Raw genomic sequence first — 16,752 nt, 5'->3', positions numbered from 1 at the left:
GGACTGGCAGAGGGGAAAGTTGAAGGTTTCACTGTATTTTCATGCATATATTCAATTTGCTCAAACATTCTAATATGTGCTGTGCCCTCAGAATGTGGAGAGCCCCCACCCCGTGTATGGCCCTTCTGGAACTCGCTGATCAACCTCACCTGGGATGTCGGATAGAAGAGTTGTGAGTCAAGCTTTACGGAAAGTCAGAAGAGGCCACAAGTTTCCAGAGGAGATGACATTTGCCCCAGGGGTTAATAGCAGCAAACCAAGGCCAAGTGCCTATCACGTGCCTGTTTCAAAGAATTCTGGCCCTTGCCCTCAAGGCCTTAAGAACCAGTGCAGTTTTTCCAGTTTGAAGACCACCTACTTCAGAATTGTTCTAGTACTTATAAAAATGTGACTTTCTCTCTTCTCCAGAGAATCTGAGAATCAGATAAAGCAGGGTTGAGTGTAGTACCCAGGTGATTCTGATGTAAACTCAAGTTTGCCAGGTGAATGTGGGAAAGAAATCGGGCTGGCTGCGGGTGAAGGGGAGTCCTGGCAGCCTTCAGGACTGAGGCCGCAGTTCGACTGTAAGCTCTAAGAGTAGAGGGTCCTGTTCCATTGTCTGTCGCCCCCTCAGAGCTTGGAACACACTAGGGCTTCATGACACCTGTGACTATGCTGATTTCCAATACAGAGGCGACTGGAGAGTCAAAAAGGAAAAAAGAAGTCAGAGGAAGAAAAAGGTATTTCTAAGGAGAGAAAAACTCGGAAAAGTTTTCGTGGAAAAGGCAGCTCCACCTAACACTGGGAGTTGGGGAGGTAGCCGCTCCGGGAAAGGGCGATGAGTAGTGGAGTGCAGCGGGGGAGAGGCCGGCAGGCGCCTCCTCGCTTCCCCAGGCTGGTCGAGGCATGAGGTCACCTGGAACCGCACCAGCAGCAGCTGCCCAGGACGCGCTGGCGCTGCGGAGGGAGGTGGTGTCAGGCTCCGGGCTCGGGGGGGAATTTCCCTCCCGCCCCCCTCAGGAGGCGTGGCTTGAAGGCCCGCCCACCGCCCGCCTCAGCCGCGCTTAGTACCGCCCCACCAAGGCCACGCCCCGGGTTTAGGTCACGCCCCTTAGCAACCTCCAGGCGCTCGAGTGGTTCCTTCGTCTCAGCTCGGATGAGGCCACGCCCCGCGAGCTCCGGCAGCCCCATTTCCCCTGGAGAGTCCCGCGGCGCCAGGCCTTGGCCCCGCCCCAGCCCGAGGCCCCGCCCCCGGCGCCCCGCCCCGCTGTTTGAAGCTGCTAGGGCAGCGGCCGCCTCAGAGTCGCGCGCGGGGCGTGGGGCGGTGCTGAGGAGCTGAGGCCACGGCCAGCTCGACGCCGGGACTGTCCTGCGAGCGCAGCGCGGCGGAGCCGGCAGCTAGAGTACCCGAAGCAGGAGCAGCAGCCGCGCCGCCGTTCGCGGAGCCCAACCGAGCCGGCCATGGCGTTGTCGATGCCGCTGAACGGGCTGAAGGAGGAGGACAAAGAGCCCCTCATCGAGCTCTTCGTGAAGGTGAGCGCTCCCCGCCGTCCCGCCCCCGGCCGAGGCCGCGCCGCGCGCCCCGCGCCCTCGCCCATTGTCTCGGCCCCCGCGCCTTCCCGCCTCCGAGGGCCGTCGGGGCGCCGGGGCCGGGGCCGAGCGAAGCGGCCCCGCGGCGGCGCGGGCCTCGGGGCGGGCGTGCGCCCGGGTCGCCGCCCACCTGGCCTCGCCCCGCGCGCCCCCCGCCGCGCGCCCGCCTGCAGCCCCCTGGGCGGTGGAACTTCCCGGAGCGCGTCTGGTAGGAAACTGAAACTTCAGCCTGCAGTGCGATCTTAAGAAACCGTGCGGGACCCAAGAAGACCGAGGGTCCCAGCGTGGCTTGCCTGCCCGGCTGTTTTACCCCAGCTGGTTTTCTCGTTTCTGCGGCGCCGAGGGTTCCGTATGATGCAACGTTTTGGCTGAGCCCCTCGGGGTGGCCGCCTGGGAGAGTGTTGTGCTCTTTTATTTTGGAAGAAAAATTGAGGAAAGAGCCCACAACTTCCCTGGGGGGCTTCAAAGGCTTGATCCCCCCAGCTCCGTCTTGCCTCTCCAGCTTTTATATCCTGGAAATACCATTTTTGCTGACAAATACTACCCGTGCCTCTTTTCTTCCTTTGTTAGTGTTTTTCAGTTTAGCCAAGGGGAGAGTAGAAGTTACACACATCTGTATGCAGCTGCTTTTTCGAAAAGTCCTTTAAAATCTTTGAGATCCTTCAGCCACTTAAGAAGCCAGTCTCGTTTAGAGTTAGGCAACTTGCTAGAAAGCTAGCAGGAATCTGGAACTATTCCGTTCCTTTTTTTCCTGAGTTATTTTAAAGAAAGGAAGGCAATGAAGTGTGGCTTAAGAGATGGAGAGAAGAAATGTTCTATTAGTGAGCAAAGCAACGTTTGCTTTAGGATTTTCTTTCAGTTATTGGTCTTAGGAATGTTTTGGGCCCTGGAACTGAAAGGGCATCTGGGTATAGAACTCCCAGAATATCACAGTCTCTGTTGCTTTGAGTGGCAGACAGTACTTTGAGGTGCAGAGAATGTAGGAAGAAGGCCGGAGTAAAGGAAGAGAAGGGAGTGGAAAGCAGCCCTGAGAAGGGAAAAGAGAAGGTCAGAGGTCGATGCAGGTTTTTTTTTTTTTTTTTTCAACACTGGAATATTTTTCAAATTTTTTTTAGCTGAACTAGGAATAGGAAGGAATTTTGATAAACTCAAAGAGTGTATCTGTTTATAATGGTGAAAAACATGATACTTAATGGTGAAACTTTAGAAGCATTGTTAAATTTAGAATTGTATAAGGATACTATTAGTTGTAGCTTGTGTTCAGTATTGTACTAGTGATCCTAGCCAATACAATAAGCCAAGAAAAGTTAAGTATATGAGTTAGAAAGGGGATGGAGGTGTAACTCAGTGGTAGAACACTTGCGTAGCATGCTAGAGCAATGCGGAAAGCAAACAACCAAAAAATTAGGAAGAGACCAATGTTAATACTCTGCTTACTGCTGATTTAATCCTTCAGTTAGAAGGAGATGGGTGTGGTACACTGTTTCCCAAACTTAAATCACTTGCATGCCCTGTCCCAGTTTTCCATATTTATGCTGTGAACCACCTGAAGTCATCCTGCTAATTTATCATAAGTCTTTCTCATTGGGTTTGGAGGCAGAGAACCAAGATTCAAGATGTAGTTCTGGGGGCTGGAGAGATAGCTCAGTTGGTAGAGTGCTTGCCTCTCAAGCACAAGGCCCTGAGTTCGATCCCCAGCACCGCAAAAAAAAAAAAAAAAAAAAAAAAAAAAAAAAAAAAGATGTAGTTCTGTGCTCCTTGGCTAGATTACCTTGAGCAATTTGTTTTCCCTCACCAAACTTATTTCTGTTTGTAAAATGAGAAGTGAAATGTTTTTTGCTGGCCTGTGATTCACCATAGGCCAACTTTGCACTGATATAGACCTGGTTAGTTGTTTGGAAGGAAGAAAGGAAAAAAAAAAAGATAAGTAACATGGTTAAGTTACTGTCAGTTTCTTTAAGACCTATGAGTGGGAAATGCAAATGAGGGAAAATACCCTAATAAATATAGTTGTTTTTGAAAGCAGCAAGACAGCCTGTGATTGTCCAGAGTGGTGTATTAAATAAACAGTGTTGATTATTCTGCCAAGAGGAATCCAGTTAGTAATAGGAAAAAAGCACACAAAATTTATTACGTGCCTAAGGCACAAGACTATTTGACTCTGTATTTCTGCCTAAAGCATGTAGTATGTGAAATAATTAGAAATCTGATGGTGAGTGGTGTTATGGAGAATTGAGTCTACCTGTCTAGAGCTCAGCTTTATGTGTAAGAGAAATAGCCTAGGTCCTTAAATGGTGTGAGTGGACTCAGCTACCTTTCCTTCTTCATGAATATTATTTTTGGAGTTGTTTGCCTGCGAGCCCAGTAACTTTCTATCATAGAGTAGCATTCCATATATATATATATATATATCTCCTAACACCTAAAGGGTAGGAACCCTCCCAATAGTTTAACTTAAAGAAAAATTGTTTTTTACCTGTTTATTTTCGAAGCAGAGGTCTCTTTGTGGCCCAGGCTGACCTTCACTCCGGCGCTTACATGATCCTTAGCCTTCTGAGCTTCTGGGACTACAGGCATGCAGCTCAACCCTCCCAGTAGCAGTAGCAAAAGGGGCTTACCTCAATAGTGGAGATGTGCTCTCTGCCATTTCAGTTGGGAACCACTGTCCAATAAGGTAAAGTTCAGACCCTTTAGCAAGGGCATAAAGCTCTTTATAATCTGACTACTCTGGGTTTCTAATCCAGTTTGTCCACTTACTAATCTTGTGTCCCAAGACACATTACTTCAGTGTCTCTGTGCCATATTCCAACAGTTGGGATATTAATAGACCAACCTCAGGGAACAAATTAATACTTGTAGTATGCAATAATCTTAGAACAGTGTCTAGTGCACAGTAAGCAAGTACCAGCTTACCATTTTGTATGTTAATATTGCGGCAGATCTCCCCTACATGAATCTTCTTGAGTGTAGGGTCTATGTATTGTTGAGAGTGGCTAGGACTGAAGAGAGTACCAAATATTTGAAAGATTGCTTCCTCCTTTCAGAGTATTTTATTGTCAATGTATATGTTTATCAGTCTTTGGAACTGGAAACAGTTTACTTAGATCCTGGTGTTCTGAGTCACAAACCGTGGAATTTATACTTCATGTACCCTTATAAATTGGGATAGTCACTGTCTACAGTAGTCAGTAAGCTGCTGGGTTTGGGGGGGTGGTTGAAAGAGTTAATCTGGTATAGGGTGGCATAACATGGGAGAATAACTTCTTTTAAGGTATCTGGAAGGGATTTCTAATGTGCATGGACCCAAGAGCCAAGACCGCTTTGCTTGAACCTGACTTCTTGTAATATGTCTGACAAGTTTCTTAAGCTCTCAGTGCTTAAATTTCCTTACTATTTTTTGGGGGGCGGGGGGCAGAGTTGGGGACAGTACAGGAATTTAACCCGGGGCACTTAACCTTTGAGCTACATCCCCAGCTGTTTTTAAAATTTGTTTATTTTTTATTTTGAGACAGTCTCACTAGGTTGCTGAGGCTGGCCTTAAATTTGCAATCCTCCTGCTTTAGCCTCCTGAGTCTCTGGATTACAGGCATGTGCCATCATGCCCGTTTACCTTACTTTTAATATTAGGATAATAGTAATTATATCAATTTTATAGGGTTGCTGAAGGATTAAATGGTAGTCTGTGTGGATTAATTAAAGTATTCTAAACTGATGTAATAAGTAATACTTTTTCTTTTCCCCGAACAATGGTTGAAATCAAATGGTAGTTTCTTTTATTCTCAAGTAGCAGTCTGGGAGGGTATTCTAGATGTTGGAGTGACTTTATTCCTCTGAATCACTTAGGAACCAAGTCCTTGTCCCCCCCCAGATTGTCCTCTTCTGACTTGTCAAAACTGGTGACTGAAGCCCTAGTACTGCCAGTGGGAGGTGGAGAATATGGAGGAGGCACATCTAAGTGACCTAGCCAGAAGTTCTGTTATTTCCTGTCACATACTGGAGGGAACTTAAATCACATGGCTTCCTTTAATTGCAAAGGAGGCTGGGAAGTGTGATGTGGCCCTGTGCCACCTTAGGTAAAGCTTTAAGAAGAGTGCGCGACACATAGTAAACACCTGTTTTTGTCATTAGTAATTATTAAATGTAGATTTCATTAATAAGATTCAGGGGATGCTCTGTTTGAAATTACATAAAAATTTTGACGGGATTCCTAACCTAAGGCTTAAAAATCACCATTCTAAAAGAAGTACAGAAGTACAGTTAATGGTGGAGTTCTGAGTATTAGAAACAATTCTCATAAGCAAGGTATGAAACTAGATGTTTGTGCAAGTCACTTCCAGTTCTGATTAGCTGTGACTTAACAAATTGACTAGCATGAGCCAATTGCCTATACTTTGGGAGATTTAAGAAATTATATTTAGGTTTATAAATTTTATTGAAAGGAAAGTAATACAAAAGGTCACATACTTAAGGAGTGGTTCACATTAACTTGGGCTAAGAGAAATGGGGAAATATGGAAGTAGGCTTGAACTTGGCCTTGAAAAAGTAGGTGAGTAATTGGATTGGATATAGCCAAGAATGAGAATGTTAATTTTGACATCATTTACATCCTTATACAGTAAATTGTTGATAGGTTGATACCTTGAAAGAAGGAACCAGGAATGATTTAAATCTATAGTGCCAAGGAGATGAGTTACTTAAGAGTTGGATGAGATCTTTTTAAAACTAACCTAGGTTTTTGTTAAGACATACGTTTTTCCAGCCTTGTTTGTTTTCCCTGTACTTCCCCATTTTCTGGATTGCTGTCTATTCAACTTGCCGTTGGCATTTGGGAAGGTGTAAATGGATCCTGTAGATGGCAACTCAGCTGCTCCCGGTGTGAACTGGGAGCTCTTTGTATTTTCTTTCAGGGCAGACTTCAGCCCCTCTCCTGCCCTTTTTTTTCCAAACAGAACAAAAGGAATAAATTTTCTATAGGATACGATGCTGAGGATTTGTTCTAATAATTGAACAAAAACTAACTCAACATCAAGAGACTGTTACCTTGTATCTCATTGATTTGCCATTCTTCTGTGGTTTCCAGGGGGAAAATTCGGTAAGTAGAAATGAATGTAAAATGTGAAGTTAATGGAAACTCTGTTCTTGTTACTTTTTCCTTCAGCAATTCCTGAAGACCTAATAATGCTACTTTCGACAAAGACCAAGGCAGTGGTTTTGGTTCAATATAAAATTCTGAGAGAAAGTGCTCTGTTGGGGAAGTGACAAGAGGCTTTTGAGCAAAGGGGACTGAAACCCAAGGCGATATGAGTAGTGACCTGCTATCACTAAGTCAATTTGGTTTGGAAAGATGTTTACTGAGGTGCCTAGAAGAAGCCAGTTAAAGGGTGGGGAGAAGACTTTCTCACCCCGTTTCATTAGAAGAGTGGAGTCTCAGTTCTCTGAGTAGTGAATTATTCTATAAAAAGGAAATGTGTTAGGCAGGATGAGAAAGGTGATTAAAGCTTAGTTAAGTTTTGATGGAGTAGGAGCTTAAGTGAGGATACATTTGCTCATTTTAAAGGGTTTTATAGAGAATGGAAAGGGAGTTTCTGAAGGAAAATAACATTTTGGACATGATTAGAAGCCAACCAAATATGAGTTACCAGATATCTAAATTTAATTTAGGGCATTAGTTTGAATTTCCTTGGAACTTTTAATCCTGTTATCTTTTTTGAGACTTGACTTTTATTCCTTAGTCATCAGTACTAAGTACTGGAAGCCAGGCAAGGTTCAGCATGCCTGTAATCCCAGTGATTATGGAGGCTGAGGCAGGAGGATCGAAGTTTGAGGCCAGCCTCAGCAATTTAGCAAGACCCTAAGCAACTTAGTGTCTCACCCTGTCTCAAAATAAAAAATAAAAAGGCTGGGGATGTAACTCAGTGGTTAAGTGCCCCTGGGTTTAATCCACAGTACCGCCCCCCACTCCATACTAAGTATTGGTTTAAGGAATATCAATTAGTCTTATTTGGTTTCTGTTTTTTCCTTATTTAAAATATAAAATCAGGAGACTCTATTAATCTAATTATAAACTCGCAAAAGTGACAGCTTAAATGGATAAATAAGATCGCATTTGAAAATGATGTCAAAGATAGACTAGGAGTATCTTAACTTTGAACATTGATGTTTGAAGAAGTAGCAGTAATAGAACGAGGGCTAGGTACTGATCTCAGAGTTCATTGTGCATGTAGTTTGTACTTCTAAGCTTCCTTTCATAGGATTTTTATACTTTTCTTGAAGCTGAAATACAGTGTATAACTGTAAGCTGGGAGTATAAAGGTTTTCTTCTTGTTTCTGGCAATAAAATTATTACTTCCAGCTTCGCATGTGAAATAATTCATTCTTATGAAAAGGATTTCATTCTCATAATAGAGTTGTGAAAATGTCAGTTTCCTTTTATAATGCAAGTATTGGATTTTACCACTGTGCAGGCAGCATAGCTATTTACTTGTACGTGTGGGAGAAGAATAAAAGAAAATTTGAACACACTTTGACGAATGTGAAGCCAAACAATTAGAAGAAAGTTGTAATAATTAAGAACTTCTAAGCATTTGTGAGTTCTCTGAATTTTGTTTTGTTTTTTTTCCTTTGCTAACAACTGGTTACTTGACTTTGGGAGATAGAGACCAGGTGGTAGATTACTAGAGTGAACATTCATTAAAAACTAAAGAGGAATCAAATTAGGTTATTGTTCACTTAGGAAAGCTGGCAGAGTGGTAGCTGTGAGACCAGACTACACGGACTAATTGGGGAAAACAAAGAAGGTAGTTAAACTTGAGAAACTAAACTCTGGTCTTGAATACAACACATACTCAAGACAGAATTGAGGTTTTTGTAAAGATGTAAGCTTATGAGGAGTGTATAGTTTTATATTACTTGATGGTCGAGGTTACGGAATATTTTAGTTTACACAGGAAACCAAAATTCTAGGTTGAAAATGCTTAGGACTTGTTGATTCTTCATTTAGTTGTGTAAAAATGGTTGCTAGCCATCAGCAGCACAGATGTTATTTACACTTCGTAATCATCCGTAGGACCTTCCTTGCAAATATGTCCTAGTCTTTTTCATAAATTTGCATGAATCATTGATGAAAATTTATGTGTAGTATTTTTGTGTTCTTCATAAGAGCAGAGTGAAAAATGAGGTCCAAATGTAAACATATATTGAGTTAACTAAGTTGGCTTAAAGAAAATGTATGTTTTGTAAAAGAAACTGAGATCGTGCCTGTATTTATCTGCCTAACAGCACTAAAAGGACATTTGTCCTGTTTGTTCTTTGCTGGAGGAAAGCAAGGTTTGATGTTGTAAAATCTGCCAACATCTAGACTTGCTCAAAGAATAGATATCGATTAAATAGTTTGAAGTAGGCTCTTCCTGTGTGCTCTTTAATAGAAATCTGTTTTAAAAATGCAAGTTATTTTTCAGAATTAATATTTCCCTTCCATATCTATGTAATAGGTAAGATCTGCCTATTTTATAGTTGGAGATATAAAATACAATTTTTACCTAGGAATAGTTGAGCAGAGTATAGGGATCCTAATAATAGCAAATATAAATTGAATACTTCCCGTGCACTACCTGCTGGAGAGATTAAGAAATAAGAACAGGTCCCTTGTCTTCAAGAAGCTCACAGTGTAGCTGAAGGGACGGACAGTCAGATGATGAGTAAATCACCTATATAAGACAGTGACTTTGGTTTACTCACTTATTAAAAATCCAGTTGAATTAGAGTTTAAGGAATTATTTGTGTGTGAGTGAGATAATTGACTTAGAATGAGTGAAATATTTATATTGTATTCTGACAGATGAAGGGTAGTATTAGTCAATTAAGTGGTTTATTTGTTGTTTAAACTTTTTTCCCCCTCAAATTGTTTGTTCTGCTTTGTAATTTTGATCTATCTAAAATGGAACTGTTATTATTATTATTATTTTTTTGCATTGCTGGGTATTGAACCCAGGGCCTTATGCTTGCGAGGCAAGCACTCTACCAACTGAGCTATATCCCTAACCCAACTGATAACTTCTTGCTTCGAATCTTTTTTAAAATTGATGCATTCTAATTATACCTAATACTGGAATTCATTATGCTGCATTCATACATGCATATAACATAATTTGATCAATCTCATACCCAAACACCTTCCTTTCACTTCTCTCCTTCCTCCTTCTTCCCTCAAATCTTGAACAGATCTTATTTTGCCAGTTGTTTATTAAATTAGATATAAACTACTTGATCATGATCCAACCTATATTTCCACTCAGCTTTTATTGTAGATGCATGTATATTTTATATTCTAATTATATTGGTCTTGAACATGTCTTGTATTTCTTGCCTTCAGGGAAAGAAGAAAAAAATTTTTTTTCCAGTAATAGGAATTGAACCCAGAGGTGCTCTACCACTGAGCTATATCCCCAGCCCTTTTATAAGAAATATTTTTTAAAATTTTGAGACAGGATCTCACTAAGTTGCCAAGACTGGCCTCAAACTTGTGATCCTCCTGCCTCAGCCTCCAGAGTCAGATTACAGGCATGTGCCATCATGCCCAGCACCTTGGAAAATTTTTGTTGATATTCACATTGCTTGAAATACCTTTGGCTTCTCCGGCCTTTCCCCTACCCCAAATTTCTGCCTGCTCAAATAATATCTGCTCTTCTTTCATTTCTTTAATAAACATCAAGGCACATTCATCAGTGGGTACATCATTTCAGTTGGGGGAGGAGAATAAATCCAAGTCTCCTAATGATGAAGCGCTGGAAAGAAGATGAGGTGGGGTGGGAAGTAGGGTGAACGATGAGGGTGCTGCTGTTTGAGGGGACACGCGGGCAGCACTGAAGGAGAGCTAATAGGGAGGCAAAGCAGAGACTGCTGAGAGGAAAGCCCTTTGCAGTGATCTGGGCATGAGATGGTTGTGACTTGGACACGGGGAAGCAACCTGATTCTGGATGAATTTCTAACATGGAGGTAGCAGGAGTTTGGGATGGGCCGAATGTGGGATGTGAAAGAGGGTCAAGGATGATCCTGGGATTTTGTTCTGAACAGCTCAATGATGGAATTGCCATAAACTGGTGTGAGGAAGGCGGTGGAAAGGTCTAGCTCTGATGAGGACATTGTCAAAAGTTTTTTTTTTTTTTTTTTTGTACTGGAGATTGAACCCAGGGGTCTTTACTGCTGAGCTACATTCCCAGCCCTTTTTATTTTTGATTTTGAGACAGAGTATTGCTGAGTTGCTTAGGGTCTTGTTAAGTTGCTGAGGTTGCCCTTGAACTTAGTATTTCTCTGCCTTAGTCTCCCAAGTCACTGGGGTTACAGGCTTGTGCACCATGCCTGGCTTGAGTTTGTTTGTTTGAGATGGGATCTTACTACAGTTTCCAGTCTGGCCTTGAATTCTTGATCCTCCAGCCTCAGCCTCCTGAACAGCTGGAATTATAGACATGTGCCACAGTGCCTGGTAGGAGTTTAGTTTCTGACATGTTGAGTTCGAATATGTCAACACCTATGGAATCTCTTGTCTAGTGGGAGCGGCTTTTATGTTAAAGAAATATATAAAGAAGGGACAGAATGTCAGACTGGGGACGTGGCTCAGCGGTGTAGCGCTTGCCTCGCACCATGTGAGTGAGGCACTGAGTTCCATCCTCAGCACCACATAAAAATAAATAAAATAAAGGTATTGTGTCCATCTACAATAAAAAAAAGGACAGCATGTAATACTTGATTTTTTTTTCCCTCTTGCTGGGAGTTGAACCCAGGGCCTTGTGCTTGCAAGGGAAGCACTACCAACTGAGCTGTATCCCCAGCCCAACAGTATGTGACTAAGGAAGAGAACAGCACCTTAAGAAAGGATGACCGGAAACTCAATGTAGATGGAGGTTCAATGAAGGTTTGAGACCTGACTTGTAGAATGAGTAGTAATTAGAGGAATAAGAGGGAGAGAGCATTCCAGGCTGAGGAACCACATGTCAAGCCTGGAGATAGTCAGGAAATTGAGAATGTGATTCAAACAGAGTGTAACTGAGGAGTGGAGGGAGGAAGAGAAAGGGGCCTGTCGTAGAGGACCTTGCATGCCCTGTGGTTTATCCCTCGCAAAAATGACAGTTCCCTAAAGGGGTTAGGTGAGGGGATGTCAGGGTCAGGGTTGTATTTTAAGATGGGTAACCTGGCTACTCTCTGGGAGGTGCACTGAAAGGAGGCAGGGGCAGGAAGAGGAAGACTCCTCCTTGGTCATTGGGTCAAGAGTGATCATGGTGCCTGGATCAGGTGGGAGGTGATGGAGAGGAGAGAATGGACTTGCGGTAGATTTTTGGAGGTGGAGTAAATAGGAAGATGTTGAATTAGGAGGTGTGTATGTGAAACTGAGAAATGATGGGTCTCTAGGTAGACTCACTGGTTAAGAGGTGTCTTTTATGGAGACGGAAGAGGAGCAGACAGTGTTGAATTTTTGATTTGTTGAATGGAGACGACTGAAACGTCAACTTGAGATGTTTACTAGATACACAGATCTGTTCAGAAAAAAGTCTGGGCAGGGTGAAGAAATCTGGATCTTGAGGACACATATGCACATTTGGTTTTGTGGTTTTTATAAAATGTATCAGTCGTTCTGTGGATGAGTGAAGAGTTGGGGAGATGCCAAGGACCAAGTTCTTTGGAACACTTAACACTTGGATTGGGTTATGGAGAAGCTAGAAAAGGAGAACAAAGAGGAGTTGTGAAACTTCCAGAGTGAGGGGAACTAGGAGAGGCTTTTAAGAAGGAAGGAGTGCCACTTGTATCAAGTGGAATGTCTTTTGGATTTGTCAGCTTGGAAGTCCTGGATAACCTTAGCAGTGTCAGCTTTGGAGGAGGAGGAGTTGGGGGCTGATGTGTGGGTGGAGGAGCGCATAGGAGAGGAAATAAGGGAGGGGGTCACGGAAAGCCAACTCTGCCAGTAAACTTGGTGCAGGAGAAGTAGTTTGATAGTTGGAAGGGGACAGACAGGTGTCAGAGGAAAGCTTTTAAAACAGTTGGATTGAATGTTGATTTGTTAGAGAAAGAGGTGAAAGATTGGAGACATGGTTTAACAGATACCTGTGGAGGAAGCTCTCAAGTGCCATCTATTCCCCGAGGGCCCCCACGTGAACCTTCTCTCTTGTTTGAACCTCTGGGCAATTCCTTTCTCCCTCTTTCATGGACTGTTTTTCTGAAGCAACCTTCATTATCCCATTCCCATTTGTTTAAAACCTACTTTATACTTTAAGTCTCAATTTTAATGTCTCTTCCCTTGTTGATCCTTTGGGGTTTGTATTTTGTAACTCCTTTATGACTCTTCTGTTGTCTGCTTTGTTGATAGTTTTGCTTGTGTCTTTGCTGTAATAAAGTAAGCCCCAGTGCAGGTAGGAGCCCTTCCTAGTATCTTCGCATCCACCCAGTATTTAGTAGATTGCTTGCCCCACAATAGGCACTCAATAAATCTTTTTAAAAAAATTGAATGAGTAAGTGCACTTGAGTATAATTAATAGACCTTAATTCTGATTATAGTTGGCTAAAAGCTAAAAATATTCTTTAAAATATGCTGTCCTTTGGAAAAGAAGCATCTATTTAACAGCAGTATTTGGTGGATAGTTGACAGAAAATAAAGCATAGACTAGGTGAAATTCTGGCAGGTATAGCATTTACCAATTTGGCTATGTCACTAAAGCACCAATGACTTAAAGTAGATTCGGTGGGGAAATTTTACTTGATCACTTATCGACCAGTGTTTCTCAGAAGCCTTCCACTCACTTTTTCTGGTATCCTAGTGCCTAGTTTGAAAAAGATTCCAGTTGATAGGGAAAGAACCTTATTTGACTCTAGCTTTTTAAGTATGGTAGAGCACTTCTTCAAATTTTGTTGTTTTTTTTACTTTGAAGATTCAAAGCCAAAAGCAGGGTATTAAGATTTTTTTTCCTAAAGCAGGTTCCCAGTTAGGCTTTGCAAGATAGATGTAGTATGCATCTTTTCTCTAATGCTGTAATTAATAGCATCTTCCCCTTAAATAAAATGGGAGTTCAAGCTTGAATAAAATCTGCCCTTCGGCCTGGGGTAGAGTACTTGCCTTGCAAGCCCAGAGCCCTGGGTTCGATCCCCAGCACAGCAAAAAAAAAAAAAAAAAGAAAAATCTGCCCTTCAACATTTAATCTGACCTCTACCTCTTAAATTTCCCCCCCATGCTTCTGTATCTTCTGTCATTTCACAGAATTTGTAAATTGCTTCCTTCCTGTATTTCTGGCAGATATTCCTTTAAATGTGGTGTTTAAAGAAGGCTGTGATGCCGATGCTGGGGCATCTGGATTCTTGCCAAAACCTGTTCCTTTGGCTTGTTAAGAATAATACCTTAAGCAAATTTAGGACTCACCAATAAAGTCCTAAATTCCTTTGTATTTGTTTTGTATTTGTGCCCTCTCTCAATGCCTTTTTATTTTTATTTTTTTGTAAATATGGATACAAATTAGTACCCATTTAAATAATCATCTGTTAAACAAACCTGCACTTCAGTGCCTACTAAGCACTAGGAACTGCTCTAGGCCCTGGGGAAACAGAGAAAATATGCTCTCAAGCTCCAGTAGCTCCGATAGGAGCTCTAATGTAGGAAGGAACAGTGTACACCGTCACCGCAGCTGGGAAAATGTTTCCAGGGAGTCATCACAACCCTCTGCCTGGGAGGCTTTTTCACTTCTGCAAAGATCTGATGTGTGTATGTACAGATGGGTGTTTATTTCTCTGACTTATTTTTATGTTGCATTTCCCAAGTGCATGTTGCAAGAAACATAGAACTAACATAAATATTTGTGGCGTACTTTCCATGCCTCAGATGCTGTGGTGACTGCATTATGGGTGTTTTCTCATTCAATTGTCAATAAAATGTTTGCTGAAGGAATGTACAGAAGCTTTTTTCTTTTTTCTTTTTCCTTGCACAAGCTTAATTCCAGAAGATGCTACTGGGAAAAGAAGAAATAAAGATCACATGATTGGGGAAAAGCAAATGCCTACAAAATTCACAGAAATAATAATAATATAAGAAACCAGAGAAATAGGCTGTGAGGGCAATGCAAGTCACTGGACTTGGGTCATGTTTGCTGTGTTGGTGTAGTGCTTCAAAGGGACTCTCATTTTAGATTGAAATGAACAGATTTACTTTTTCTTCCTTATAAAGTAAAAAAGACTGACAAGAGTCTGGGACTGTGTTTTGGCCCTGGGCCAGTGGCCTGACCACCACTGGGACTAGAGTAGTGGTGGCAGTTATTGTCTTGATGACTCAGCAGGGACCCTGACTTAGGTTTGTAGTGTTGCCTAGGTGTTACTTGCAAAGTTTTTTCCCATCCTTTGTGATATTTGAGATCTGAGATCCCAAAGTCAAAGTCAGAGGACAATTGTTGACCTGAAGTATTACTTGTATTCTCCTTGTAGGCACTGAAATGGTCCATTTTAGAGTTAAAAATCATTAGAATTAATATTTCAAGTTGGCAAATGAGTTGATGTGTAGAACACTGGATCTTGTGTTTTGCTGCTAGAGTGTAGTGGTGACGATGGTGAATTTTGGAGCCAGACAGCTTGTTTCATCCTGGTTCTACCCTTCATTTAGTGCTTCAGTGTCTCCACTGGGGTAATAGTATCTTATCTCTTGGGTTTTTGTGAAGATTAAAAGAGCTAATAAAAGGAAAGCACTTAGAGTCTGACACATAGTAAACTTTGTTTGTTCACATTATTCTGCCTTTGGGAATGTGGAGTTGAGGCTGTGTTGGCCCTGGTTGGTTTATGTGTTCAATATATGTAGTTTCAACCTCCAGGGTGTTATGAAGTGAAGATCTGCCAGGCTGCCACTACACATAGGTGGGGGACTTGCTATCCTTTATCAGACGCAGGGTTAGTACAAAAAAGCCCAAGATTAGACTTGAACTTATTATGGAGTTAATTTCAGTGACCATGGTCCTATTTATACTTCCAGGGTGGTTAAAGGACAGTCAAGGTGAACTTGCCATTGTAGTCCGTTTGCTCCAGCGGCTTTTTGTGCACTTGTAACTAAAGCAGAGGTCATTGTTAGGAAGAGCGTTTTTCTTTTTCTCTTTTTTCCATGAAAGCACAAAAGAAGTAAACAGGAGTAATGTATGGCATGGGATTTAGTGGCTCTGTGGAAGTACCTTGGAATTACGGATTTTGGCTTCTTGTGCTGCTGAATTTTATTCTTCCTGGATTTTTATGGTATTCATTTATAAAATTAAACGGGCCACATTTATCTGATGCTTTTTCCTTTTGCTTGGCAGTACTGGGGATTGAATCCAGGGTTGATCTATTGCTAAGCTGCGTCCCCAGCCCTTTTACTTTTTTGTTTTTTTGTTTTTGTTTTTGTTTTTGTTTTGAGACAGGGTCTAAGTTGACCTCCAATTTAGGATCCTCCTGCTGTAGTTTAGCTTAGATTACTGTTATGCCCCACTTACTCTAGCCTATCTGATTATTTCTTTAGGGCAAGTGTAACATGTATAGATATTTTTAAATCTTCATTATCTCAGAAGGTAAGGAAGACTTTACTTTGTAACAGAGGCAATTGAAACAGTGTAGATTTACAGCTCTCAGAGCCAATTGAGATAGTGTAGAGTTACAAGGTTTTATATTTGATGTTTTTTAAGGGGTAAAGGTACAGCAAAATAATTCATGTATTCTTGATCCCAAATTCATTGTTTTGTGTGGTGTTGGAATTTGAACCTAGGGTCTTGCACATGTTGGGCGAAGGCTCTATTGCTGAGCTACATCCCAATCCCTTTTTATTTTTCATTTTTGGACAAGGTCTTACAGAGTTTGCCCAAGTTGACTTCAAACTTGTGTTCCTTCTCCCTTACCTCCAGAGGTGGGATCACAGGTGTGTGCCATGGCATGTGGCTTAATGTTCATTTTTATTTTTTTTTTACTTCATACCATGGTGGGATGGTGATAAAGCTTTAAAATGTTAGCATGGCTGTGGTTGATAGATGAGGTGGGGGGGTCAAAGAGTGACTTTAAAATCTTTCAATTTATTATAATGTTATAAACTTCTTCTTTTTTTTTTTTTTTGGGGGGGGGGGTGCTGGGGATCAAACCCAGGGCCTTGTGCTTACAAGGCAAGCACTCTACCGACTGAGCTATCTCCCCAGCCCCTAAACTTCT

At 42.0% G+C, this 16,752-nt stretch overlaps 1 protein-coding gene across 1 annotated transcript in view; it reads left to right on the top strand.

The window, feature by feature from the left end:
- Positions 1-1,260: 1,260 nt before the first annotated feature.
- Clic4 (chloride intracellular channel 4) overlaps positions 1,261-16,752 on the top strand; it is a 65,568-nt gene continuing 50,076 nt past the window's right edge. Inside the window, exon 1 of the mRNA XM_047553276.1 lies at positions 1,261-1,512. Coding sequence (XP_047409232.1) covers positions 1,441-1,512 — 72 coding nt within the window. The 5' untranslated portion in view covers positions 1,261-1,440. The remainder of the gene's footprint in view (positions 1,513-16,752) is intronic.

Source organism: Sciurus carolinensis, chromosome 1 (genome assembly GCF_902686445.1).
Source record: "Sciurus carolinensis chromosome 1, mSciCar1.2, whole genome shotgun sequence".
Lineage (NCBI taxonomy): Eukaryota > Metazoa > Chordata > Mammalia > Rodentia > Sciuridae > Sciurus > Sciurus carolinensis.
The sequence above is the reverse complement of the archived record's forward strand: the minus strand, read 5'-3'. Positions and strand labels throughout refer to the sequence as shown.